Source organism: Nuphar pumila, chromosome 2, assembly GCF_984573655.1.
Source record: "Nuphar pumila chromosome 2, dmNupPumi1.hap1.1, whole genome shotgun sequence".
NCBI classification, from domain to species: Eukaryota; Viridiplantae; Streptophyta; class Magnoliopsida; order Nymphaeales; family Nymphaeaceae; genus Nuphar; species Nuphar pumila.
The window spans coordinates 44,679,227-44,707,025 of NC_143250.1; the positions used below are offsets into that span (position 1 = coordinate 44,679,227).

At 39.1% G+C, this 27,799-nt stretch overlaps 1 protein-coding gene and 1 long non-coding RNA gene across 3 annotated transcripts in view; one reads left to right on the forward strand and one right to left on the reverse strand.

The window, feature by feature from the left end:
* LOC149845370 (3-hydroxyisobutyryl-CoA hydrolase 1-like) overlaps window positions 1–11,772 on the forward strand; it is a 33,057-nt gene extending 21,285 nt beyond the window's left edge. For both annotated transcript variants that reach the window (XM_089997596.1, XM_089997595.1), the window contains 5 exons: window positions 9,220–9,280; window positions 9,413–9,511; window positions 11,037–11,138; window positions 11,226–11,267; window positions 11,575–11,772. In XM_089997596.1, the coding sequence (XP_089853722.1) occupies window positions 9,220–9,280; window positions 9,413–9,511; window positions 11,037–11,138; window positions 11,226–11,267; window positions 11,575–11,712 (442 nt within the window). In that variant the 3' untranslated portion in view covers window positions 11,713–11,772. The remainder of the gene's footprint in view (window positions 1–9,219; window positions 9,281–9,412; window positions 9,512–11,036; window positions 11,139–11,225; window positions 11,268–11,574) is intronic.
* A 337-nt stretch (window positions 11,773–12,109) lies between these two features.
* LOC149845371 (uncharacterized) overlaps window positions 12,110–27,799 on the reverse strand; it is a 39,955-nt gene continuing 24,265 nt past the window's right edge. Inside the window, exon 3 of the long non-coding RNA XR_016430436.1 lies at window positions 12,110–12,452. This is a non-coding gene — a long non-coding RNA (uncharacterized LOC149845371). The remainder of the gene's footprint in view (window positions 12,453–27,799) is intronic.

Sequence of the window (27,799 nt, forward strand, 5' to 3'; positions counted from 1 at the left end):
AAAACATCTTTTAGAGAAATTCGAGAATCCCTTTTTCCATAAAAGTAAAATATAGGGTACACTTAGTCGTTGTAATATTTTAGGTAATTCATATTTTATGTAAAAAGTCTGTTTCTTACAATGGTACATTGAACGTTGGATTTGTAGTTTTGTCTTTATTTTAATTAATGATTTGAGGTACATAAGTACTTCTTTACCTTAAATGAGTGTAAGTACAATGAGTGCTTTGAGATATTTATTTGTACATAGTCATGTCAAGTGTTTTCTTTATGTTGTGTTTTTCAAAGTCTTTAGAGAGAATGAGGACTACAAGAAAGTCGACATTCTTGAGAAGGATATTAACAAGGATTTCTTACAGGAGGTATTTAATGCTTGTACAAAGAGAATGATGACTTCAAGTAAGTCGACATTCTATGGGTTTGTAAAAAGGTAACTAGAGTCTTTATCAAAATAATTTATATTTATTTTCTTTGTGTAGCCGATTTTCATGTTTTGTCTTTTACCCATATTTTAAAATTATTTCTTTAAAGAAGGTAACTAGAGTCTTTTCAAAACATATTATATTTGTTTTCTTTATGTAGCCGATTTCATGTTTTTGTCTTTTTCCCATATTTAAAAACATTTCTTTAAAGAAGGTAACTAGAGTCTTTTCAAAACATATTATATTTGTTTTTCTTTATGTAGCCAATTTTATGTTTTGTCGTTTTCCTACATTTCTTTTCATGTTGTCTTGTATATGATGTAAGGTACAATTATTACATTTTGAAATCATGTCAAAAATACCTTTTTCATAAATGGTTGTAAGGAGGTACAATTATTAGTTTTCAAAAAGGAGCTTTTTGAAACTATCATATACTTTTATGATATAGGTTTTATGAATGAGTATGTAATATACAATATGCATGTTCCTGAAGGTTCTGTTACATATGACTCTAAAGAAGAAAAAAATCTTCATCTTGAGGTAGCCGATTTCTTCAGTTGAACTTTAGGAATGCATGGCTCATCAAGCTTTTTCTTCAAGGAGTATGATTGCAGTAGTTGTACTTGAACAGAAAGTCTCCATCCTTTTTGGGTGAGATATCCTTGCATCAAATACTCGTTAGATTTATGGCAAAACATATTCAGTCATAATATAACATTTTTCAAGAGGACATATTATCATATCATATAAAATCAAATACGACAGTGTATCATATTATGTGACATCAAAACAGAGTTTCTCAACATTCTCCCCCTTTTTGATGATGACAAAATATGCTCCCCCTGTCAAAAAGACATTATGCATAGAAATAATAATATGATAAAATATTGAAAAATGTTTAAAGAGAGTATTTCTCCAATAATGGAGACAGGTTTTCTCCCCCTTTGTCATAGACAAAAAGGAAGGGATCAGAGTAAGAAAGTTATTACAGACCAAAAGTAATTAAAAGTTATTACAGAAAAAAAATTTTATGTGGAGCCGGAGGAAGGGTGAAACTTTTGGAGTAGTGCATCTTGGCCGAGTTGTAGTGAAGCTTGATTCTTCAGAAGGAGATCCTGGGTGTTCTGAATATTGACAATAGCTGTGAAGATGTCAAGGTCAGAAGTTGTTGCTTGATCTGCTTCTTGAGGGCCTTCGTCGTCAGAGTTTAGAGGAGAGGACTCTTCTTCATGAAGAGAGGAGTCATCAATTATATTGTTTGAGTAGTATACGACATCGGTTGTAAGAGGAATCTGGAAGAATTCAAGAATGAGTGAGATGAAGTATCCGAAGGGAAGAGACTTAAAAGAACGAAAGTTGATCATGTTGTGGAAGATGACACTAGACCAGTTGATAGGAAAGGCAGAGAAGATGGCATAAAGAAGAAGGGAGACTTCATTTGCAATAAATCCCGTGGAGGGCGATTTGGGGACGATATTGGAGGAAAGAATTTTGGACAACAACAGAGCATGAGGTTGGAGATTGCTCTCATGCCATGGGAAGTGAGTGGAGCGAGTGGAGAAGAGGATTTTCTGAAACACAAAATGGTCGAGAGGAACAACGTGGTGAAGTTCAATACCGTAAGAAGAAATATTCAAAATATTGCCTAACTGAGATATGTCAAAGGAGAAATTTTTTCCATGTACCATGGAAGTGATAGAAGATTGATCATGGTCGATAGTAAGGTTGGTGTAGAAAACTTTGATAAGGTGAGGATAGATGGGCATTTGTTTTGGAGAAGCTAGAACATGAATAAGTTCAGAAAGAGAAGTTTGTAAGTCAAATGCTGGAAGGGCTTCAAGGTGAATCAAGCTGCCTGGTAGGATGGTACCTTTCTCATTTTTCTACATATCCGTATCATCTTTTTATGTCTATTCACTCTCCTTTCACGCTTATCAATATATATACTTCTTAAATAAAAATTATTATAGCCTCTCACTCATACCCCATGGGTTGTCCTATTCCAAACTCTCCTTTCACGAATTAGGAATACTTCCACATAAAGTAAAATCATGTAGAAAAAGTTGCTTGTTTTATTCGGCAATTATTTTCTTCACTCTATAACTATTCTTTTAAACTTTTTGAATTATTCGCTCTCTCAAGTTCAAAACATGACACCCCATACTCTATTAATGACTTGTCTCACTAGTCGATAAACTCACCCATAGTAAAATTCATATATATATATATACAAATTTGTTCAAATCTATGTCCTTAAAATACACACCAATATAATACACTATCTTCCACCATTGATTTGATTTATCATTCACAAGCCCCTTAACTTACAACTCACGAATTTCCTTATTCAAACTACAATCCAAAAATCCTTCACTTCCAATATCATTCATTTCTTATCACCATTATTTCTCTTCTTCTATTTATTAGATTGATTCATATCTCATTCCCACAATTTTCTCTATTCTCTTACAAACCCTTACTCGTTCCAAGATCTTCTCTCTTGCTCGTTTTCTTTGTGCTCTTGCAATGGCATTCTCTGGCTCATCCGACTTACTCCAAGCTTCTGAGTTGAGATTTCCTGATCTCGTTCACATGAATCTCGATTTAAGAGGGATATAAAATATATGAGAGAGTCATGGTCACGGATGGAAAGTCACTTCATATGAGATAAAAAGAGAAAGAGGAAATAAAAAGGGTGGTACTAGTAGTACTAAAAACAATGGAGGATAAGTTGTCGAAAAAGGAGAGTTTAAAATTTCATAAAGGATGTGTCAGGATGATAATAGATTATACTTAAGCTATGAAATAACCGATGATATAGTAAAAGTTTACTTGAAATATAACCACTTAAAAGGTGATACAAAGATAATAATCACTTTGAATTTTTATAAGAGGTTTTAAGATTTTAGAAAAGTATATTGATACAAGGTCATGATAGCTTTTTACTTAATATAAATGGTTCATAATTAAGAATAATAATCAAATGAATATAATTAATTAAGAATAATAATCAAAATTATGAGGAATCATGTTTGGAGGTCGGCTAGCTTATCGTATGAGAGGTTGTCACAAAAAGACAAAGGATATAAAAGGTGTAATGAAATGAGTGATGTGATCCAAGTCATGATAGCTTTTTACTTAAAGTAAATGGTTCTTATGGATATGCGTAAAAGGAGATAGGACAAGAAGTCATTATGAGAGTGTACTTGAAAGATGACAAGTTGAAAGACATAAAGAATGTGTCATGATGAATGCGTTTCTATGAGTATTGAGAGTATGCGAAAATATGAAAACATAGTTTGACTTTGAATAGTAAAACAAACACAAAAAATCGAAAAAAAACCTTTTAAAATAAGATTTTATCAAAAGCAATAATCTTAATAAGTGTGATTAATTTATAAGTCACTTAGTTTGCATATTCCTAGTTCTCTTCTAATATGTGTGAAGTCTTCATGTTTTAATGGTTTAGTGAATATGTATGCTAACTGTTGATTAGTGGGTATAAATTCGAGTTTAATAATGTTGTTTAAGACTTGTTCTCTTAAGAAGTGATGTCTTATTTGAATGTGCTTAGTTCGTGAGTGTAGAATAGGATTTTTAGATAAGTTTATAGCACTAGTATTATCACAGAAGATAGTTGTATTTTCAAAATTTAAACCAAAATCTTTTAAGGTTTGTTTAATCCAGATAACTTGTGTACAGGCTAGGCTAGCAGCAATATATTCGGCTTCAGTAGTTGATAAGGATACACAATTTTGTTTCTTACTGAACCATGATACAAGTGAGTGCCCTAGCATATGACATGTTCCACTTGTGCTTTTTCTATCAGATTTACTTCCAGCAAAGTCAGCATCGCTGTATGAGATTAGATCAAATGTAGAGGATTTTGAATAGAATAATCCAAAATCAACTGTGTCTTTTAAATATCTCATTATTCTTTTTACAGCTTTAAGATGTGATTCTTTTGGATTTGACTGAAATCTAGCACACAAGCAAACACTGAACATAATATCTGGACGGCTAGCCGTTAAATATAGAAGTGATCCTATCATACCTCGGTATACCTTTGTATCAACAAACTTACCATCTTCATCTTTGTCCAAAACAGTAGTAGTGCTCATAGGAGTAGATTTTGAAGCAGTTGAGTTCATGTTGAACCTCTTCAGAAGTTCACGAGCATACTTAGATTGATTGATGAAAACTCCATCCTTGGTTTGCTTAATATGCAGCCCAAGAAGGTAGGTGAGTTCTCCCATCATACTCATTTCAAATTCTTTCTGCATGGACTTAGAAAATTCTTCACAAAGAGTGTTGTTAGAAGATCCAAAGATGATATCGTCTACATATATTTGAACAATTAGGGTATGATTATTCACTATTTTAACAAATAATGTAGAGTCTGCTTTGCCTACAGAAAAACCAGTTTTTAACAGAAAGGTTTTAAGTCTATCATACCAAGCACGAGGTGCTTGTTTTAAACCATACAAAGCACGTTTGAGTTTGAAAACATGATCAGGATATTGTTCATTTTCAAATTCTGGAGGTTGTTTTACATAAACTTCTTTATTTATAAATCCATTTAGAAAAGCACTTTTAACATCCATTTGATATAATTTGAAATCCATATAGCTTGCATATGCTAAAAACATTCTAATAGATTCAAGTCTAGCAACAGGAGCAAATGTTTCATCAAAATCAATACCTTCCTCCTGGTTGTATCCTTGAGCTACTAGTCTGGCCTTGTTTCTTATAACATTACCTGTTTCATCTAGCTTCTTTCTGAAGATCCATCTTGTCCCAATGATCGGATGATCCTTTGGTCTTGGTACAAGATCCCAAACTTCATTCCTTTGGAATTGATTCAGTTCTTCAGTCATGGCTAGCATCCAGAACTCATCGATGATGGCTTCATCAATCTTCTTTGGTTCAAGTTGAGAAATGAATGCCATATTTGCAATTCGTTCTAACTGAGCTCTAGTTTGAACCCCCTTTGTCAGTTCTCCCAAAATCTGCTTTTGAGGATGATCTTTGATATCGACAAATGTTCTTTGATGATCATCTTCATTAGACTTAGCTGTGTTATCTAAAAATAAATCTGTACTTTCAACATCATCATCGTTAGTTTGCTTATGAACAGATTGATCAATAGATTCACAGAAACTAACATGCATAGATTCTTCAATAGACTTAGAATGCTTATTAAAAACCCTGTATGTTTTACTATGACTTGAATATCCTAAAAATATGCCTTCAATAGATTTAGCATCAAATTTATCTAGGCTATCTTTTGTGTTTAGGATAAAGCATTTACAACCAAAGACTTTGAAATAGTCTATTCTTGGAGTTCTGTCATAGAATAGTTCATATGGAGTTTTATTTAATAAGGGTCTAATGAGAACTCTATTTGTTATGTAGCATGCAGTATTAACAGCTTCTGCCCAAAAAGATTTAGCAAGATTATTGTGTTGGAGCATAGTTCTAGCAGATTCCTGAAGGGTTCTATTCTTTCTTTCTACTACACCATTGTGTTGGAGCATAGTTCTAGCAGATTCCTGAAGGATTCGAATCTTCTGCCCAATAATTTTGAGGCCACACCATAGTTCTAGCAGATTCATGAAGCGCTGGAATTTTTTGGTAAGTAGCGCAATTTCGGATTCTTTATCTGAGTCTTCATTCTCAGATAGAGCTGGGAAAGCTAGAGTTTTCTTTATTGGTTGCTCTTCTTCCCTTCTTTCTTTCATGTGGACTTCATAGGCCATAAGATTGCCTATTAAGTCGTCCAAAGTAAGCTTAGATAAATCTTGAGCTTCTTCAATAGCTGTAGTCTTCTTCTCCCAATCAGTTGTGAGAGATCTCAAGATTTTCTTCACCTTTTCTGTCTGAGAATATGTTACACCCAGAGATTTCAGATCGTTGGTGATGTTGGTGAATCTGGTAAACATCTCTGTGATGGGTTCATCTTTGTTCATTTTGAACAACTCATATTTTCTAACAAGAGATGATATTTTGGCTTCTTTTACTTTGTTGGTTACTTCATGAATAACCTCCAAAGAATGCCAAATGTCATATGCAGATTCACATATAGATATTCTATTGAATTCGTTCTGATCAATGGCACAATATAAGGCATTCATAGCCTTTGCATTTAGGTTTGCCATTTTCTTTTCTTCATCAGACCATAAGTTATAGTCTGCGGATGGAGATGTGTATGGATGCTCAACAATTTTCCATACAGCAAAATCTATGGATTTGAGAAATATAGTCATTCTGCACTTTCAGTATCCATAGTTGGAGCCATTGAAGAAAGGAGGACGAGATGCGTGTTGACCTTCAATATCACGAGCATAAGAGGTAGATGTCATTTGTGCTGGAAGACTTGTTATGTCGAAACCAGCAAACCTGCTCTGATACCAAATGAAATTCCACTAGAGGGGGGGGTGAATAGTAAAATATGATTAAGATCGATAAAATAAAATAATCAGGCAATAAAGCACAACACATAAAACACAGAGTTTATACTGGTTCGGTCAATACCCAGACCTACATCCAGTCCCCAAGCAAACCACTTGAGCTTTCCACTATAACATCCGAGTCACCGGATAAATAGTACAACACCCTCTTTCTCAGAGGTCTTCTTCTCTCAACAGAGAAGGGGCACACCTTCTTCCACAGAGGTCTTCTTCTCTCAACAGAGAAGGACAACACCCTCTTTCTCAGAGGTCTACTTCTTTCAGCAAAGAAGGAATACAATGAATAACAAAAAGTTACAATACTTCCTATAGAACCTTCAGAATGATATGAATGCACGAATGAAGGATTCTCAGAATGTTCTGTTTGTCACTCAGAAGATACTCTTTGTCAAAGAGCTATACTTGACTCTTTCTCTTTTCTTTCTTTTCTTTTTCAAGGCTCTCTTTTCAAATAATGAATAGAATTTTTCTCGTTGTAAGGTCACACATCTATTCCATTCCTCTTGTTGAATAGTTTATTTGAGTGTGTTTATATAGCTTAAAAAAGTAGTCGTTACATTTTGAAATCGTAGCCTTTTTGAAATGTGAAATGTTATGTCATTTCAAAAACATCTTTTAGAGAAATTCGAGAATCCCTTTTTCCATAAAAGTAAAATATAGGATACACTTAGTCGTTGTAATATTTTAGGTAATTCATATTTTATGTAAAAAGTCTATTTCTTACAATAGTACATTGAACGTTAGATTTGTAGTTTTGTCTTTATTCTAATTAATGATTTGAGGTACATAAGTACTTCTTTACCTTAAATGAGTGTAAGTACAATGAGTGCTTTGAGATATTTATTTGTACATAGTCATGTCAAGTGTTTTCTTTATGTTGTGTTTTTCAAAGTCTTTAGAGAGAATGAGGACTACAAGAAAGTCGACATTCTTGAGAAGGATATTAACAAGGATTTCTTACAGGAGGTATTTAATGCTTGTACAAAGAGAATGATGACTTCAAGTAAGTCGACATTCTATGGGTTTGTAAAAAGGTAACTAGAGTCTTTATCAAAATAATTTATATTTGTTTTCTTTGTGTAGCCGATTTTCATGTTTTGTCTTTTACCCATATTTTAAAATTATTTCTTTAAAGAAGGTAACTAGAGTCTTTTCAAAACATATTATATTTGTTTTCTTTATGTAGCCGATTTCATGTTTTTGTTTTTTTCCCATATTTAAAAACATTTCTTTAAAGAAGGTAACTAGAGTCTTTTCAAAACATATTATATTTGTTTTTCTATATGTAGCCGATTTTATGTTTTGTCTTTTTCCTACATTTCTTTTCATGTTGTCTTGTATATGATGTAAGGTACAATTATTACATTTTGAAATCATGTCAAAAATACCTTTTTCATAAATGGTTGTAAGGAGGTACAATTATTAGTTTTCAAAAAGGAGCTTTTTGAAACTATCGTATACTTTTATGATATAGGTTTTATGAATGAGTATGTAATATGCAATATGCATGTTCCTGAAGGTTCTGTTACATATGACTCTAAAGAAGAAAAAAATCTTCATCTTGAGGTAGCCGATTTCTTCAGTTGAACTTTAGGAATGCATGGCTCATCAAGTTTTTTCTTCAAGGAGTATGATTGCACTAGTTGTACTTGAACAGAAAGTCTCCATCCTTTTTGGGTGAGATATCCTTGCATCAAATACTCGTTAGATTTATGGCAAAACATATTCAGTCATAATATAACATTTTTCAAGAGGACATATTATCATATCATATAAAATCAAATACGACAGTGTATCATATTATGTGACATCAAAACAGAGTTTCTCAACATGTACTGCAAGCTTAGAGTGCCAATTCTTGTGGCTCATGATGACAGTCTAAAACTTATATGGCACATGTTATGACTCTTGATTTAGTAATACATTCTGTGAAGTCATTATGGTTGTCAGAAAAAATGCATAAAAGACATACTGGCTTTCGACTCCAAAGAGAACATGTGCATTTCTTCTTACTTGATGCATTGCATTCTTTACTGCACTCCTTTGTTGCCTATTTTTTTCGCATAGGAGTGCATTTTTGTGTGGTGTACAACACCTTTATACTTTTTCTGATACAAAATTTCTTAAAAAGAACAGGTGTTCTGTTTTTTGTATCTGTGATGAATTTCTTGGGGTTTATCATGAGGATGAATCTACTGTGTTTAATTGTTTAGATGAGTGCAAAGCACGCATGTGCTATCGTCACTTAATCAAGCTGTTCTGAATACTGCATTTATCCTACTCTGGACTTCACATGATTCTAGCTGACATAGTTTTATGTGGTTACAGACTGGATACCATCAATAGGTGTTTTTCAAAAAGAACAGTGGAAGAAATCATATCTGCCCTTGTGAGTACATGCTAAAACAAATTAAATATGTGGGGAACTTCATTGGTTTAGTAGTGAGACTCATTTCACTATGCTTCTCCTATATGCTTACCTGTAACTCTGTTTCTTAAGCACATATTATTGCTATTGTAGGAGTGGGAGACTTCAAATGGAGTAGATGGGTGGCTTTCTGCTACAATTCAGTCATTGGAAAACGCATCACCCTTGAGTCTTAAAATTTCCTTGCGATCGGTATGCATTCTTTTCAACCCTTAAAGTGGTTCTTTTGCAGCACCTTTATGCTCTTCTTTTGAAAAACAATCATGTTATACCAGCCATACTCATGCTGTACCAGCCACACCCTCATACTCTTCTTTTGAAAAGCAACTGTGATACCAGCCATACTCATGTCATGGCACCTACTAACACTCATATCTGTGTGGCATATGTTTGCATTATAATATTTGAGTTCACTTTAGGAAGGTTTTGCAGCTTCTTTTTAGAGACTTACTATTGGATACTGATTAAAGGTATTTTGGGCTGTAGTAAGGATAATATTAGAAAATTCAGGAGATTTTTGGTGTTTAGGATTAAATATTGGTGTTTTCAGGTTGGAAGACAGTTGCAAATTCGATAAATTATCTTAGTTCTCTTATGTCCTTAGTCTATTCTTCCATGTCTGGGTAGCTTAAGAGTTTAATCGAGTATTTTCTTTCATGATTAATTCCATATAGTCTTTACTCTTGATTGAATCCATGTCTAACTGGCTAAAAGATCTGTCTAGTATAATATGTGGTTTTGTTTTTCACATTGTTAGGCATTAGTTTGCTGTTACGTACCAATAGCAGCTTTGACTATTGAATATGTAAACTAGGCAGGTTGCACAGACCTCATCTTAGTGCCACTTGCAACTTCAGATTGGGAAAACTTCTCCCTCACATTACTTAATGACATTGAGAATGTTGTAAAGGAAAAAACACGATTAAACTGGTTTCAACAGTAGCTTTTAGCTGTAATTTTGCATGGTTGTGCCTTCTTGTGAGGAGCTATTTATTCTGTTCATGCTGGTAGGTCTTCCTTGGTACATTTTTATGGTGATGTGAAATTCCTATTAATTTTTATTTTAATATTTTATTCTTGTGTTGTGACGTTTTGTGGCGATACTTTGTTGTTCACTTTCCATCCCTTAAGCTTGGTATGTGCAGGCTGCTTGATCACCCTTGGCACATTTTAGTGTGACGTTGGAACATGAGCCATAGTTTTTGTTTAGAACTTAATGCTGTCACACTAATGTGGCTTGTTTCCACCTCCTAAGTACTAAGCTGCTTCTGCTCATACTAGTAGGTCATTCTTGGCACATTTTGCTGAGAGTATGAAGTATGAGCCACTAATTTTTGTTTATAAAGCTTTATAGTTGTACTGTCACATTTGCTGAATCATGCATCTCATTATTCTGATATGGGAAATTCCTAGTTCTTATTTATAAAAAAATAGTTTTTCTTTTTGATAATCAAGCAGGAGGAAAACCCTGTTGGGATTGGAACTCGAGACCCCTCAATTATGATAGTGCAACCTAACAATCCTGTTAGGTCATCCTGCAGTTTTTGCCTTCTACTTTCTTTTTGAAGCCTTGCAATTTACAAGGAAAAAGAATCAGTATTTGTTATCTTCAAATTGTTGGAAATATTCTTGTGGGTTCCCTCGTTTGAGAAGCAAGTTCATTGACAGAAATTGGTTTTCCTGTTCCATCATTTTAATTATGCCATTTATGCACCAGATCCGAGAAGGAAGGCTGGAAAGCATTGATCAGTGCCTGAGTCGTGAATACAGAACGGTTTGTCACATATTGCGAAAAGAACACAGCAGTGATTTTGTTGAGGTGGGTTACGTGTATTTATAACATGCTTTTCCAATTCCATCCCCCTGTATCTTAGAACTCTGAACAAAGTACTTTTATCTTATTCAGGGTTGCAGGGCTATACTTGTTGACAAAGACAAGAATCCCAAGGTGTGGTCTTAGTTATTTTAATTTTAATTTGTTAATGTACTTCCTTGCATTCAACAATCCAAGGACCAGACAGAGGTTCAGGAATCTGAGCCTGACTCAGCCTCGGTCTGGATTGATGACCCACTAGCATAGCAACTCTTCAAACTTGGACAAAATTGAAAGTTGAAACAAAGTGTGAAATGCAAATGCTGTTTTTCTGAGTTGGGCCCATGCTTCTAAAACCCTAGTGGTAATGTCAGTCTACAACATTTGAAACTCTGAGTTGGCTGGTGGTTGTGTTTTCTTTTTTCTTTAATCTGATGTGCAGTGGCATCCGTCAAAATTGGAATTAGTAAGAGAAAAGATTGTGAATGACTATTTCTCAAAAGTTGATGATGAAGAATGGAAAGAGCTGGAGTTTTATTCTAGGCCTAGAGCTACCATCTCTGCTGGATCAAAACTCTAAGCATGTTAGTGATGATCTTGCATTCCTCCTGTTGCCTTAGGCATTGTGATACTGGTTCAACTGGCCAATTCTGTTACATAATATGAATAAGTGTGTTACCATCACCAGATATTTGGCAAATGACTTGTTATGGTGACAAGTCAATAATTAATGTAACTCTGTTGTGGCTCAGATGAAACTTTTTTTGGAATAGGTTGCTTAGAAAAATTGGTCTAATGTAATACCTTACATCTGCCTTTGATCTGTTTAACTTGCAGAAAAATAAGTGCTTCATTTCGATTTTCACTAATAGTCCTTTCAGGAATAGACCCCACTCTGAAATTGTTGATCTGATTTTGAACTGCAATGATGATTTCTTGATTGTAAACATTTGAAACAAACTTAATGATGCTATAGCAATCTTGACATACTTGGAAGCTCTTGAAGATAATTAAACCAGTGCCAGATTTGATCTTAATAAGCCAGAATAGGTGGCCTTTTCTCACTTTGTCAGGACAATTCTTCTGTGTTTTCCTCATTTATGTCCGATGACAGGTATTGTCTTAGCTATACATCCTACCAACTTCATTATATTGACAATGGAGCCGGTTATCAGCGTCTCAGATGATCGAGCATGCTCAGGAAGTCAATTATTCATTTTTATAGCCAAAAGTAAAGAAGGGACAGCCATTTCTAGAACCAAATGTTCTACCAAATTGTATTTTCTGCTGCTAAACTTTCTGTTCTGTGCCTGGGGAAGCCTGCATGCACAAGACCCAATGAAAAATAAGAAAGGAGAGATGTTAAAAACTTAAAATTATCAATTTATCTCTATATAAAAAGATGTTCTGATAACCAAAGCTAAGATAATATTATTTAAAAGTTATATTACGTGAAAGTTCACAAAGATCATTGCTTCACCTGTGATCAGCTGATGGGTAAAATATACGGACTAGAGCAGAAAAAAACATCCAAATGACATAATGATTATATTTTAGTAGTTTAATTCTCAAAGACAGCACAATCACTTCTAGCAGTACGTTGTCCATCACAGGAATCTGTTATTTTTCTTGACTTCTAAATAAGCAGCCAGAGACGCAGAATTTATGGTAGATATTGTCACAAGGTTCAGCTATGGCTCTTATGTCAATCTATTTTGATATTAGTTATCTTTGGTTTGATATCTGAAGACTTTCCTATTAGCTTTGATGAATAGAAAGATAGCATCAACCAGAAAGGAAAACCAGAGTTTCATTTTTTTGTTACATCCATGACTATTTTTCATATCTTAAAGCATGAGAATCCTAATCTCTATAGAACAAGTCAAAATAAAGCTGTGTTTTAAAGCAAGAGTTCATGGACATCCTGGCATTTTTAATTAAGGTGATTCCTATCTATCTAGATGAAATAGAAGACATGTAAAAGAAATGAAAATATCTGCACACAAATAATGCCCATCATAGTAATACGGGATGCTGATGGCAACCCTATGTACAGATGCTAGGCATTGGCATCTGCATGTCCAATAACCATTTCTCCCCTCAAATAGAAACTACCCATTACTGATTACAGGGAACATAAATCCATTCATTGACTTCGAAGTATTTGATGATAATAGCAGGAAATAAAGGTAAGTTGCATTTTCCAAGCACACTGAACCCAATTGAAGTCACAAAGCTGCAAACTGCACATTTCACAGACCGTGCTCCATATTGATACATCAGCAACATTTGGCAGTTTCCACAGTTCACATGTGCAACCTGATTAGCTGCCAAAGAAATAAGATAACCTTGAGCAATAGACTGGTCGCGTCATTTTTGTTGTCGACTGTAGGTGTAAAGAATAAATATTACATATTGAGTAAGCACATCTAAACACAACCATCTTACAAGTACCATTAGAACATTTCGTCCTATGGGTTCAGAAGAGGTTATAAAGGCTGATCTCACAAATGAGGCCTCTCTCTAATTGTAAAGTCCACTAAAAAAAAAATCGTGTCAGACACATGCCAGGCACGTGTCGGACACGTGCCGTTGTCGGTCCGATTGAGATGAGCACGGATCCGAGCCCGAGCCAGACCCGGATCCGAGCCTGACTCAGACCCGGCGCGTCTTAAAAAGATGCAGGACTTTCTGCGAAGGGAAAAAGCCCTCGCCCCTTTCTCTCTCCGCACAGCCTCCCGGTGCCTCCCATCCTTCGAGCAGACGCCGACGATCGAAGCCGCCGGCCACCCCCTTCGAGCACTACCATCTTCTCCCTCTTCACTGCTGCGACCGACGACCATCGACGACCGCGCCAACAGCCTCCCGTCTCCTTCCTCTTTCGTGTTGCCGCCGGCCCCCTTCCATCGCCACCATCTCCCCCTTTTTCCTCTACGACCCCCCGATGATGCTCCACCTGCTCCTCCTACATTGGCGAGCTCTCTTTTCTTCTGCGTTTTTCGGTGACTGCCAGAGCCGTCAATGTTGACCTTCTCCACAGGTAACCTTCTCTCTCTCCCTTCCTTTCCTCGTTGTTCGGTCGGCAGGGGCGGAGCCCCTGCCATTGTCTCTTGTCAGCGGGGGGGATCCTGCCCCCCGTCTCTCTTTTTCTTCTCGACGTCGTTCGACTGGCAGGGGGCAGAGCCCCTACCGTTGTCTCATGTCGGCAGAGGGACTCTACCCCCTGTCTCTTTGTTTGTTCGGACGACAGGGGGCAGAGCCCTCTATCGTCGTCTTTGGTAGGAGGGGGGAACACTACCTCCCCTGCCTCTCTTTTCGTCGGGTCCGCAGGGGGCGGAGCCCCTACCTTTCTTTTGGCTCGGTTGGCAGGGGGCGGAGCCCCTGCCTTTGTTCATGATCGCCTGGCAGGGGGCTCTGCCCCTTGCTACTGTTTCTTTAAGGCATGGGGATTGGACCCCTACCCTTGTTTCCTTCAGTCGGCAGGGGGATCCGCCCCCCTGCCGCTATCTTTTCTCATATTCAGGTAGGGAGGGTGAAGCCCCTGCCTGTGTTTTTCTCCAGTTGGCAGGGGGCTCCTCCCTCTGTCGTGATTCTTTTCGTCAGGCAGGGCAGGGCAGAGCCCTCTGCCCGTGTCCTTTTTCTTTGGCCAGCAGGGGGCTTCGCCCCCTGCCACTGTGTTTTCTTTTGACCGGCAGGGGGCGGGTTTCACCCCCCTGCCTGTCTATCATTTCACCTTTGTGGGCGCAGTGGGAGGGCTGGGACCCTCCCTGTCGCCCTATCCTTGCGAGGGAAGGGCTAAGCCTTCCCTGTTTTCCCTTGTCGCAAGGAAGGGAGGGTCGAGCCCCTCCCTATTTTCTGCTCAGGTGGAAGAGAGATCGGGCCCCTCTTCCCCTTCTTTCTTTCTTGCTTTCAGTTTTGCCTGGCAGACAGAGGCCGAGCCCCTGTCTTTGCTCTCCTTGCAGGAGGCAGAGCCGTCGCCTCTGTGCCATCTACAGAGTTGGTGGGGGATGACCGCCTAGCCCTCTCTGCCGTTTGGGTTGGGAGGCAACATGGCTCTCTGCCTCTGCCTTGACTCATAGTCTGCTGTCAGCAAGGCCCTGGCAGGAGGCCTTTGCTGTTTCAGTAGGCAGGGAACCCCCAGGCTCTTTGCTTTGCTGCCTCTGCTGATTTTCTGTAGGGAGTTGGGCTCCCTTCCTACCCTCGCATCGGGGTCCGGTACCACTGCAGGTCTTATCGGACCCGTCTTGTGTTTTGATCTGGCATACTAATATCTTTGCACTTTCAGGTTGCACGACAGAGCCCTCTCGTGCCCCTGGCCTGAGCACGTTCATACCTATGCTCGCAAGCGTACGAGAATACGCAACCCCTCAAGGTAGGGGAAAGTTGCATGAAAAGGACCATGAATGAACATAACTAAAATAAAGGAAGATAACTAAAGTAAAGAACAATTATATATATATATATATATATATATATATATATATATATATATATATATATATATATATATATATATATATATATATATATAGGCTCTTTGCTTTGCTGCCTCTGCTGATTTTCTGTAGGGAGTTGGGCTCCCTTCCTACCCTCGCATCGGGGTCCGGTAGCACTGCAGGTCTTATCGGACCCGTCTTGTGTTTTGATCTGGCATACTAATATCTTTGCACTTTCAGGTTGCACGACAGAGCCTTCTTGTGCCCCGTGGCCTGAGCACGTTCATACCTATGCTCGCAAGCGTACGAGAATACGCAACCCCTCAAGGTAGGGGAAAGTTGCATGAAAAGGACCATGAATGAACATAACTAAAATAAAGGAAGATAACTAAAGCAAAGAACAATTATATATATATATGTCTTTTAAGTCAAGGACCGCAATCCTTATTCTCCTTTATTTTTTCTGCACTTTCTTTCTGTTGCCACCACGTTTTATGTGCCTAGGCTTTTAATTTCCGTCTTTTCATTTGATGTCTTTTAACTCAAGGGCGCAGTTTCACGATACTTGTCCTCTTTGATTTTCTGCACTTTTCTTTCTGTTTGCCCTATGCTTTATGCGCCATGACTATTTGCTTTTCTGCACTTTTCTTTCTGTTTGCCCCGCGTTTTATGCACCATCGTTATTTGCTTTTCTGCACTTCCCTTTCTGTTTGCTCTATGCTTTATGTGCCATGGCTATTTGCTTTTCTGCACTTTCCTTTCTGTTTGCTTCGTGCTTTATGCGCCATGGCTATTTGCTTTTCTGCACTTTCTTTTCTGGTTGCCCCACGCTTTATGCCCCTTGGCTATTTGCTTTTCTGCACTTTCCTTTCTGTTTGCCCTGCGCTTTATGCACCTAGGCTTTGTTTCTGTCTTAATTGCTTACATTTACGCACATGCTCTTAATTATTGTTGTATATATTTCGTTCATTGGATATTGCTATTTCAATCTTTATGTTGGCTACTTTTGGACTTTGGCCACTCAAGATGTGAAGATTTTGCTTCTTATGATTTTCTTACAGGATAAAACCTCGCAAGAGGCAAGTGCATGCATACCAAGGTTCACGCCTTTTTAGGCAATACAAAATTGGGTACTAACTCTTTGGTCTCTAGAAAACGTACCTTATCAGGACTCTATTTTCTCTCGAAAATGCTTAAATGATTTGACTTATTTTGGGTGATTTTGAGTAACCCGTTCCTATCATCGTAATCACGTCCTTTGGTAGTGACATTATGTGATATTACGATGTGTAGCATGAGAGGTTGTTAAACCTCATGGTGTGCAATATGACACAATTGTTGGAATTCTCAAAATTGGTAATTAAGCGCCTTTATAGGCAAGATGCTCGAGTGGGTCTAATAGACCAGAACATGTAGAACGGGGCGATGGTTAAAGAAATCATTGTCGCACTCGTTCGAGATGGTTCATCAAGAGAGAGGATGAATGGTACAAAAACTCCGATGAACATGTCATTCATGGCTATTACGAGCAAATGACTCAGTTTTCCTAGTTGTCGGAGTTAGGGGATAGGGGCTACCAAAATTATCCTAGGTGGTAGTGGCCTGGCACTTCTGCAGAAGTTGGATGCATCCATAGGCCTTGTATGACTTTGGGGACTTACTCTCTTAGTCACTGGCGGTCCCCTTAGGAGCGGACTCAGTTAGTCATTCAGGGCAGCATAAAATACATGACATAATAGACCCCCGAATCGATCTCGGTTGTTTCTACGTTTCGTGCCTTGTGCGTACCCACAATGGCCAGCTAATAATCAAGACAAAAATATGATTGACTCAAACCAATGTTAGACTTACACTTTGGTAGAGATAGGATAGTTAATTCGCTTTTGAGCTTGATTACCTGCTTTGCTTTACTACTTATGATAGTTAATGATATGCATGGTTGGTTTTGTGGTAACTGTACGATTAGCTTGGTTATAACTGCTTATAATTAATTTTGTTACAATTGCTTGTCGCTAGTACTTGTTCTTTGCCTGTGGAATCAATTTCATTATTGATTCATATGATTGCACAATTATAAGCATGCGTTATATTAGTTGTTGTTCTTTCTGTTCTTTTGCACACCAACCAGTTATTTGCAAGACTGACCCATTTTATGGGTGCAGGTGACGAGTAGGCTCTCTTTACAGTCGGTGGCATGGTGCAACATGATCAATGCCTCACCCTCCTTGATAGTGTCCTGGCTGCTCATTTTGGGTTTTGTACTTTTTCTTCCAGTGGAGGAAGACCCCAAATCTTGTAAAAGCTAAACTGGTTATAAAAAACATCTACCTTTTGTTCACTACCTGTTTTGGTTAGAAAAGGTTCTGTTGGGATTTTGTGCTAACGTGCTCAGAAGAATCGACTTGTTCCTTTTTAAAAGAAAATCTATTATTGTTAAAAGTTTTCGCTTTACAAACTCTGAATTTCGAAAGAATTTAACTAAATGTTTCTTTATTTCAAGTTGAATTTTTGGGGCGTTACAACTTTTGGTATCAGAGCCAAGACAAGAAGGGTTGAGCCTTGACCTTCGAGCATTCCATCGCACTGTAAGTAGACCTATGTTATCCTTAAGTATTTAATGCGGTAAACTAAAGTGTTGTTTTTGTTTTGTTAGTGCTTTTGTTTGATGGACCTGTCAACTAGTCTAAGTGGTTGTCATGACAGGGGTGCACGTAGGATGCGTGCCCATTCAGTTAGGGGCAAGGGCCTCTTCATAGAAAGGGGAGGACATAGGATGTCCTGGGAGGGTTACTGGGCTAACCGCCCACCCCCACCGACCTTTACAGACGAGTTGGGCATTCCACTACCATTGAACTTTCAGATACCGTTGGCAGCAACTTGGTCTTCAATATATGTCAGGACAGATGTGTGTATACCTTCGCATGTTTGAATAAATCGACATGCTACGCCAGAAGAGTCGGGAGGAGACGATCCTCTAGAGGTCCAAGTGGAGTGTGTCTTCTGTGGCGATTTGGGGCACACCCTAGATTCTTATCTCCTCAAGGCTGAAAATGATGAGGCTTTTGCCGCTCAGGATTCTACAGAAACTGCCATCCCAGACCTGAATATGCCAGATCTACCTCTAGCGGTCGTCGAGCAGCCACTGCCCCCAGTGGCTCCTGAGGGCCCCGTATCCCCAATACATGTTGTTGATTCCTCAATAAACATTTCAGATTCGACTATGAGCGGCTCAGGCTCACCAGAGTACACACCTTCAACACCGCTTTATAGAGAAGAGACTCGCTACGATGAGCTACCCCCTTTCACCCCTCAGCGCAGGTTTAGGCACACAAGTGATAAGAGGGAGTACCTTCGGCAATTCACTAGCCATCCCTAGAGGGAGTTAGTGCCTATTCTCTTTTTATATAGGAGTCTGCGAACTCCATTGCAGATAAATCTTTTTTTTTTGGCTTGTGCACCCGCATCGTTGGAATTTTGTATTAGATACACCTGTAATGACTTAAGAATTATAAAGTATTATGCTTTTTCTATCAAGTTTGGTGCATTTTGACTTGTACCTTATGGTTATTTTCAAGGATGGTGCGGAGTTTGAGTGGGGATTCGACCGACGACTGATCAGAGCAAAGGGGATTTGTAATGGATTCCCTTAATATGTTGGCCGAAGCGATCAGGAGTCGGCCCAAGGAAACATGACTCCTTCCATAGAGCAGAAAGCCACTTTCGAGAAATTTTTGAAGATGGACCTTCCAGTTTTCTTTGGCAAGGTGGACTCAGATGCGACTGAGCATTGGGTTAAGGAGATTGAGCAAGTTTTTCAGGTCCTCTCGGTCCCTGACGAGAGGAAGACTTTGTTTGGGTCCTTTAGGCTTAAGGATGAGGCACGAGAATGGTGGGATACCACTCAGGAAGTACAGTTTCTGAGTATCGAGGTGGTTCCCTAGGATTCCTTTAAGAGGGCATTCTTTGAGAACTATTTCCCCCTCATGCGAGGGAGAGAAAGACGATTGGGTTTTTGGAGTTGTGTCAGAGCAACCTACCTTTGGGCGAGTACGTCGCCAAGTTTCAGCGGTTGGAACATCATTATCCCAACCTTTTTGGGGACGAGCGTGAGTGGGCAAGAAAGTTCATCCGAGGCCTGAAGGAAGGGATCAAGCCCAGGGTCCTTACAAGTATGTCACTACCCTCTCTGCGGCTGTTGCAGCAGCCACTCTTCTTAGTGAAGATTGGGAGCATTCGAGGAGCGCTTCGACCAGGAAGCCACTTTTGGCAGGTGGCAAGCAAAAGAAGGCCCAACCTCGCAGCTAGGATCGACGGTCGCTTTTACCCGTCAAGATCGAGGGAGGGAAGCAGCAAGGCCCTCCAGCAAAGAGACAGTGATACCGGAGCCGTCCTCCACCCCGATAACCCTCCAGAGACACCTGTGACAAATATGGGAGGTCGCATGGCAGTCAGCCCTGTCCCCGAGACACGGGTGGCTGCTTATATTGTGGCAAGATGGGCCACTTTATTTGAGACTGTCGCAAGAAGGTGGCAGACGACCTCAGGCGAGCAGGCAGTACACCCCAGCCTCCCGAGCAGCAGCAGCAGACACCGCAACAGATCGACAGTGTGAAGAAAGCACCAGGATGGGTGTATGTGGCTACGATTGAACAATTGACAAAAGGAGATCTCGTGCAAGATACTTTTCTAGTCGCGAACCGAGCAACTTTCATTCTTTTTTACTATGGTGCCACCCATACATTTATTTTTGCAAGTTTTGTTGCATAATTGCAATTACCTATGTCGCGGTTGAACTCTGCCTTAGACGTGTACAACCTGATTGGGGAGAAGACGGTGTGTGCCACCTACTTGCCAGAATTAGATGTAGTCATTGCGGATCAGCACTTACCTGCTTGTGTCATCTTACTCGAGATGACATAATTTGAGATTATCCTAGGCATGGATTGGTTGCACAAATACCATGCTAAGGTCTTTTGCCGCAAAGGCAAGATTGTGTTATCCCCTTCAGGCTTTCCAAAGGTAGAATTTTGGATTCCTAGACTGGTGCGTAAGACCAAGATGATTTCAGCGTTGAAGGTGCAAAATTTCTTATGTAAGGGATGTGCTGCTTTCCTAGTCAGCGTTATCCAGTCAGACTTGGCACAGGCTCCCATTTGTGAGCTGGACGTGGTACGTGATTACCCGAATGTCTTTTCTCAGGAACTATCAGGCCTCCTTCCGCCTCAGGAGGTGGAGTTTTGTATTGAATTGTTGTCTGATACCATGCCCATCTCTAAAGCCCCATATCGTATGGCACCCGCAGAACTCAAAGAGCTCAAGAAACAACTTCAGGAGCTTTTGGATCAGGGGTTCATTCACCCCGGTGTGTCACTCTAGGGAGCCCCTATTTTATTCGTTAAAAAGAAGGATGGATCCTTGAGGTTGTACATCGATTACCAGATGCTCAACCAAGGCACAATTAAGAATAAATACCCGCTACCACGTATCGAGGATCTTTTTGACCAACTGCAGAAAGCCAAGATCTTCTCTAAGATTGACCTTAGAACGAGATACCATCAACTTCAGATCAAGGAGAGCGATATTTCAAAGATGGCTTTTCAAACCCAATATGGGCATTATGAGTTCACTGTCATGCCTTTTGGACTCATAAATGCCCTCGTAGATTTTATGGATCTTATGAATAGGGTGTTCAAGCCCTTCTTGAACGCTTTTATAATCATTTTTATTGACAACATCCTGGTATACTCAGAAAGACGAGAGCAACATCGAGATCATTTGAGCATTATCTTAGAGACCTTTCGAAGAGAACACTTGTTCGCCAAGTTTTCTAAATACGAGTTCTGGCTTGAAGAGGTAATGTTTCTGGGCCACTTCATTTTGAAAAGAGGAGTATCTGTGGACCCTGCGAAGGTTGAGATCGTGTTGAACTGGCAACAACCAAAAAATGTGCACGATATTCGTAGTTTTCTTGGATTAGCTAGATATTACTGAAGGTTTATCCAAGACTTTTCCAAGATTACGCTCCCTATAACGAAGTTGCTGTAAAAGGAGACCAAATTCGTTTGGGATAATTGTTGCGAGGACAATTTTCAGTTATTGAAAGAACGTCTTACCACTGCTCCTATTCTGGCCAAGATGGGTTCATGATTTACACTGAAACCTTGGGATCAGGTCTCGGTGGCATCCTTATGCAAAATGGTAGAGTGATAGCTTACCCCTCTCGTCAGCTTAAGCCATATGAAAGGAATTATTCGACACACAATTTAGAGTTGGCCACTATAGTCTTCGCATTAAAGATGTGGCAACACTATTTGTATGAAGTTCAGTTCGAGGCCTTCACTGACCACCAGAGTCTCAAATACCTTTTCTCTTAGAAAGAATTGAATATGCGTCAACGACGATGACTCGAGTTTCTTAAGGACTACAATTTCACACTCTCCTACCACCCGGGAAAGGCAAACGTTGTGGCTGATGCCCTTAGTCGCAAATCGTCCGGGGCCTTGGTCATCGTTTTACCTGCCAGGTGAAAATTGATCGAGGATTTTGTCTCATGGAAACCTTTCGCCTCTTTATCAGGCTCGATATGTTTGTCAAATCTCATGGTTTGCCCGGATATGTCTGCAAGGATTATCGCTAGACAGACAAATGATCAACTCTACGAAGGGTTGAAGACAAGAGCGATGCATGATGATACTCCCTTCTGTCTGGGGTAAGATGGCAGTATATGGTTCAGGGATCACCTTTGGGTCCCTAATGACCCTGTCTTGAAGGATGAAATTTTGATTGAAGCGCATAGGTTCAGGTACACCATCCATCCTGTGGGTACCAAGATGTTCAAGGATCTGCAACGGGTTTACTGGTGGAGCGACATGAAGCAAGATGTGGCTGGGTATGTTTCGAGATGTTTGACTTGCCAACAGGTCAAGATTGAGCACCAACGACCGGGTGGAGTCATGCAACAGATAGAGATCCTGCTATGAAAATGGAAAGATATTACTATAGATTTCATTATTGGTTTGCCTAGGACAAAGAGAAAGCACGATGCGATTTGGGTGATCATCGATTGACTCACCAAATCAGTGTATTTTTTGCCTTTTCATCTCGGTCAGTCGTTGGACTGCCTGACAAATTTATATGTTCGAGAGATTGTGAGATTGCATGGTGTGCCAACCTCTATTATATCCGATCGTGATCCAAGGTTCACCTCGAGGTTTTGGGGACAACTTAAGCAAGCGTTGGACACCAAGCTAAAGTTTAGTACTGCCTTCCATCCTCAGACTGATGGACAGTCTGAGCGCACTATCCAGACTCTAGAAGATATATTGCGAGCCTACATGATAGATTGGAAAGGTGAATGAGATTTCCATGTAAGTTTAGCAGAATTTGCGTACAACAATAGCTATCATGCTAGTATCGACATGGCCCCTTACGAAGCCTTATACGAGAGACCTTGTCGATCGCCGGTATACTGGAATGAGGTAGGCGAGCGAAAGCTAGAGTCACCTATGGTGCTTCAGCATTACACACAATAGGTGCAAATGATTCGAGAATGACTTCGTATGGCATAGAGTCAGCAAAAAGGTTATGCTGATCGTTGCCACAGTGAGTTTGCTTTCGCAGTCAGGGATATGGTGTTCATTAAGGTTTCACCAGCGAAGAGCGTGTTTCGATTCGGGAAAAATGGAAAGTTGAGTCCTAGATACGTTGGGCCTTTTGAAATCCTAGATTGAATTGGTGAGGCATCTTATCGTGTGGTGTTACCCCCTCAGTACGCCTAGATTCACAACGTTTTCCATGTATCCATGCTGAGAAAGTATGTTCATGACCCATCCCACGTCATTTGTTTCGATGACGTTGATATTCGTGATGACTTGACATTCGAAGAACAACCAATAGAGATTGTCGATCATCGGGATCGAGTCACGAGATCGAAGATGATACCTTTTGTAAAGGTTCGTTGGAAGCATCATGGCATCAACGAATGTACTTGGGAGCCTGAGGATGTTGTCAGAGAGAAATATCCTCACTTGTATTCTGAACTTCGGTTACAATAAAATTTTGCGAATGAAATTCTTTTAAGGAGGGAAGGATGTAAAGTCCACTAAAAAAAATTATGTCAAACACGTGTCGGACACATGCCGTTGTCGGTCCGATTGAGATGGACCCGGATCCGAGCCCGACTCAGACTCGGCTTCTCGAAAGATCGAGAAGCCTGCATCTTTAAAAGACGCAGGACTTCTGGCGAAGGGCAAAATCTCTCACCCCTTTCTCTCTCCTCACCGCCTCCCGATGCCTCCCATCCTTCGAGCAGACGCCGACCACCCCCTTCGAGCACCACCATCTTCTCCCTCTTCTCTGCTGTGATCGATGACCACCGGCGACTGCACCGATGACCTCCCATCTCCTTCCTCTTTCGTGTTGCCGCCGGCCCCCTCCGATCATTGCCATCTCCCCCTTTTTCCTCTATGACCCCCCCCGACAACGCTCTGCCTGTTCCTCCTGCGTTGACGAGCTCTCTTTTCTTTTGCATTTTCCAGTGACACCGAAGCCATCACTGTTGACCTCCTTCTTAGGCAACCTTCTATCTCTCCCTTCCTTTCCTCATTGTTCGGTTGGTAGGGGGTGGAGCCCCTGCCGTTGTCTCTTGTCAACGGGGGGGGGGGGGGGGGATCTTGCCCCTCCCCCCCCCTTGTCTCTCTTTTTCTTCTCGACGTCATTCAGTCGGCAGGGGCGGAGCCACTGCCGTTGTCTCCTGTCAGCAGGGGGACTCTACCCCCCACCTCTTTATTCGTTCGGCCAGTAGGGGGAGGAGCCCGCTGTCGTCGTCTCTGGTAAGAGGAGGGGGGACACTACCTCTCCTGCCTCTCTTTTCGTCGGGTCGACAAGGGGCGAAGCCCCTGACTTTCTTTTTGCTCGGTCGGCAGGGGGCTTCGTCCCCTTGTCGTTGCTTCTTCTTGGCAGGGGGCAGATGTAAACACCCCAAATTTTCACCCTCATCCAGTACTTACATTTCATGTGTCATTGCATATCATTGCATGCATTCGGCATACCATTTCATTGCATCGCATAGCATTGCATGTCATCCCATCTCATTTTCGAGATCCAACACTCCTGTTTTCAAAATATTTAATCCAGATTCGGGTTTTAAAACTTTTCTTTCAAAATCAATTTTAAAACCTGGGTTTTTAATCAACATTATGTCATTTGCCAACCCCCAGGACCTTATATTTTGAAGTATTTTCTCAGAAAACAATCTGGATTCATTTCAAACTCAATTTCAATAGATTTCAATTCTCAGATGAGGCCCATTTAGGTGGTGTCGCTTCTGAATTCCTTCACTTATCAAAAATCTCAAAAAAATCTTACAGTCCTAATTGGATCAGGACTCTTTTTCCAGAGTCCTAGTCGGATCAAAACTCTACTTTTCACTACCTTTTTACCTATTTTTGAAGAAAACCTTTCAAAATCTTCTGTTTTGGCTAAAATCTTAGAGTCCTAGTTGGATCATGACTCTTCTTCAAGAGTCCAGTCGGATCAGGACTCTTCTTCAGAGTTTCAATTGGATTGGGACTCTAATCTTTTACATCTATTTTATTCATTTTCAATCAAATCTTTTAAAATCTTTCAAAATGAGTCAGAAACTCAGAGTTTTAGTTAAAACAGGACTCTGTTCAGAGAGTCCTAGTTGGATCAGGACTCTGATCATGATTTTAATTTTGAGAAAATCTTTCAGAAATCTTTCAATCTACCAAAACTATTACACTTTTATCAAAGAATTTCAAAATTCTGAGGTTTTATCTCAGAGTCCTGATCAAATCAGGACTCTACCCCAGAGTCCTGATCGAAGTAGGAATCTATCCAAAATTGATTTTTATACTTCATTTTCACTGGTTTTCAAAAGCTTTGCCCAAATTTCATCATTTGCTTATCAGAAAACCAAAATTCTTAGAGTTATGATCGAATCAGGACTCTTTCTTAGAGTCCTAATCAGATCAGGACTCTGAGCCAAAATTCAATTTCATCCTGTTTTTCAAAATTCTCTCATTTGATTTCTCAAAAAATCTAAAAATTAAAAGTCCTAGTTCAATCAGGACTCTGTCCTTAGAGTCTCAGTTGAATCAGAACTCTGTTTTATTCCAGTATTCATTATTGTTTTCACTGTTTTGACAAGTTCTTTAATTTGTTTTTTAGAAAATACCAAAAAAATCTAGAGTTTCAGTCCGATCAGGACTCTGTCCCGGAGTCCTAGTCCAGTCAGGAGACTGTTTTGAAGTCTGTTTAATTTCCATTTAAAATTTTCTCCGTTTGTTTTCAAAAATTAGGTCATTTGGTAGAGTCTAGTTAATCCAGGACTCTATTTCAGAGTCCTGATCGAGTTAGGAGTCTAACCCTGACAGTATTTTCTTACTTGTTTCACCATTTTAGATGAAATCTTTTCAAAAATTCCTTTATTTGGCTTTTAAAATCCAAAATCTCAGAGTCCTAAGAGTTTAGGACTCTAACTCGGAGTTCCAGTTTGCTTCATACCCTATTTTCAAAGATCTTGAATTTCAAATACTGATTTTAACCCCTTTTCAAAGCCATTTTCAGTGTTTATTTCAAAATTCTTCAAAACTCGATGTGGGCCCACTCAGTTGGCACCATATCCAGAGGAGTTCTGACTCGGTTAGAACCCTATGCCATTTCAAAAAATTCTAATTTTAAGTTTACTTTTGAAAATCTTTTGAAAACTCCTTCAATTTCAAGTTTTAAAATCGCTTTTTGAAAAAAACTCAAGTAGGGCCCGCTCGGGGTGGCGCCACATTTGAAGAAGTCAAGGTTAGACTAGGGTTAGTCAATGTCCTAGTTAGCTTAGGGGTTTAGAGGAGTCAAAATCAATTTTAAAAATCCATTTTATTTAACTTTTAAACCATTGTTTTTTAAAGGTTTTAAATTCAGGTTTTAAAAACCAAATGTGGGTCCATACTAGGTGGTGTCACATTTGGACTTTTTAGGGTTTAATTAGGTATTAATTAGAGTTTATTTAGTGTTAGGAAACCACAAAAAATCGTTGCCCTTAGTGGATTTATTAGAAAGAGTCCTGAAAAAATGAAAAACCTCTTAATTAACCCTAATTAAGTGACTTTTTGAAAAACTATAAAAAAGGGACCTAAGGGGGGTCAAAAGGAAGCTCTTTTTCTCTCAAATTTTTGTGGCTCTCTCTCCTCTCCAGCACCTCCACCTTCCTCCATTGCAGATGCAGCCCTAAGGTGAGTTTATTTAATATTATTTTATTATTATTTTATTAGTTTTTATGATTTTTCAATAGATTTCACCATGGAAACTCTTGTGTTCATGGATTTAACCATGGATTTCATCCAAGAACCCCAAAATTGACCCAAGAAGATGATCTAACTCAGTTTGAGGGTGATTTCAAGGATTCTAATCTATTAGAATCGATGAGAGGTATGTTTTTCATGTTCTTAACCGACGAAACGTGAGATTTACCTGTTAAATGGGTTAAATCCATGATTTCAAAGGTGAAAGAAAATTCCAGCCATGGATTCCCTGTATTTTATTTTTTTCTTTGCTTATTCATGTTTATTACACGTTTTACAGCATAGAAATAATTTTTATTTTACTATTTTATGGTTTATTTTATTGTTTTTCATTAGTTAATGCATATTTTCTCAAGTTTCTTAGATTTCTGTGTGTTTTTAGTTTAGAACAGAAAAGAGCATGCTGTTTCGAATTAAAATATGTGTTGTTTATTTCTGATTTTTTTATATGTTATGCATGCATATGTGATTGATCTACTGTAAAAAAATCAGAGATTTTGGACTTCGGGAACCTTGTCAGAAAAATCAGACATCAAATTGGGTTTTTAAAACTTTAAAATCATTGTTAAAATCAAGAGGGTAACTTGCTGTGGTGATATTTTTCTTATCTTATATCCGATTTTAGATCTGTAATATGCCATGGATTCACATTGATTATATCTATCTACTGTGAAATTTTCAGAATTTTTTTATTACTGTTTAGTATTTTTCTTATGTCAGAGACTTTGATTTTCAATTTAAAACTCGTTAGGGTTTACCAAAACCCTAATCAGACTTGTGTTATTCATAAATCCCAAACCACAGATCCGATTCATGATCTGTAAAAAGTGAGTATTATTATTTTTCTGTCTACTGTTTACTGCTAAAATATCAGATATTTTAGATCAGTATTTCTATTTATCCCGAAATTATC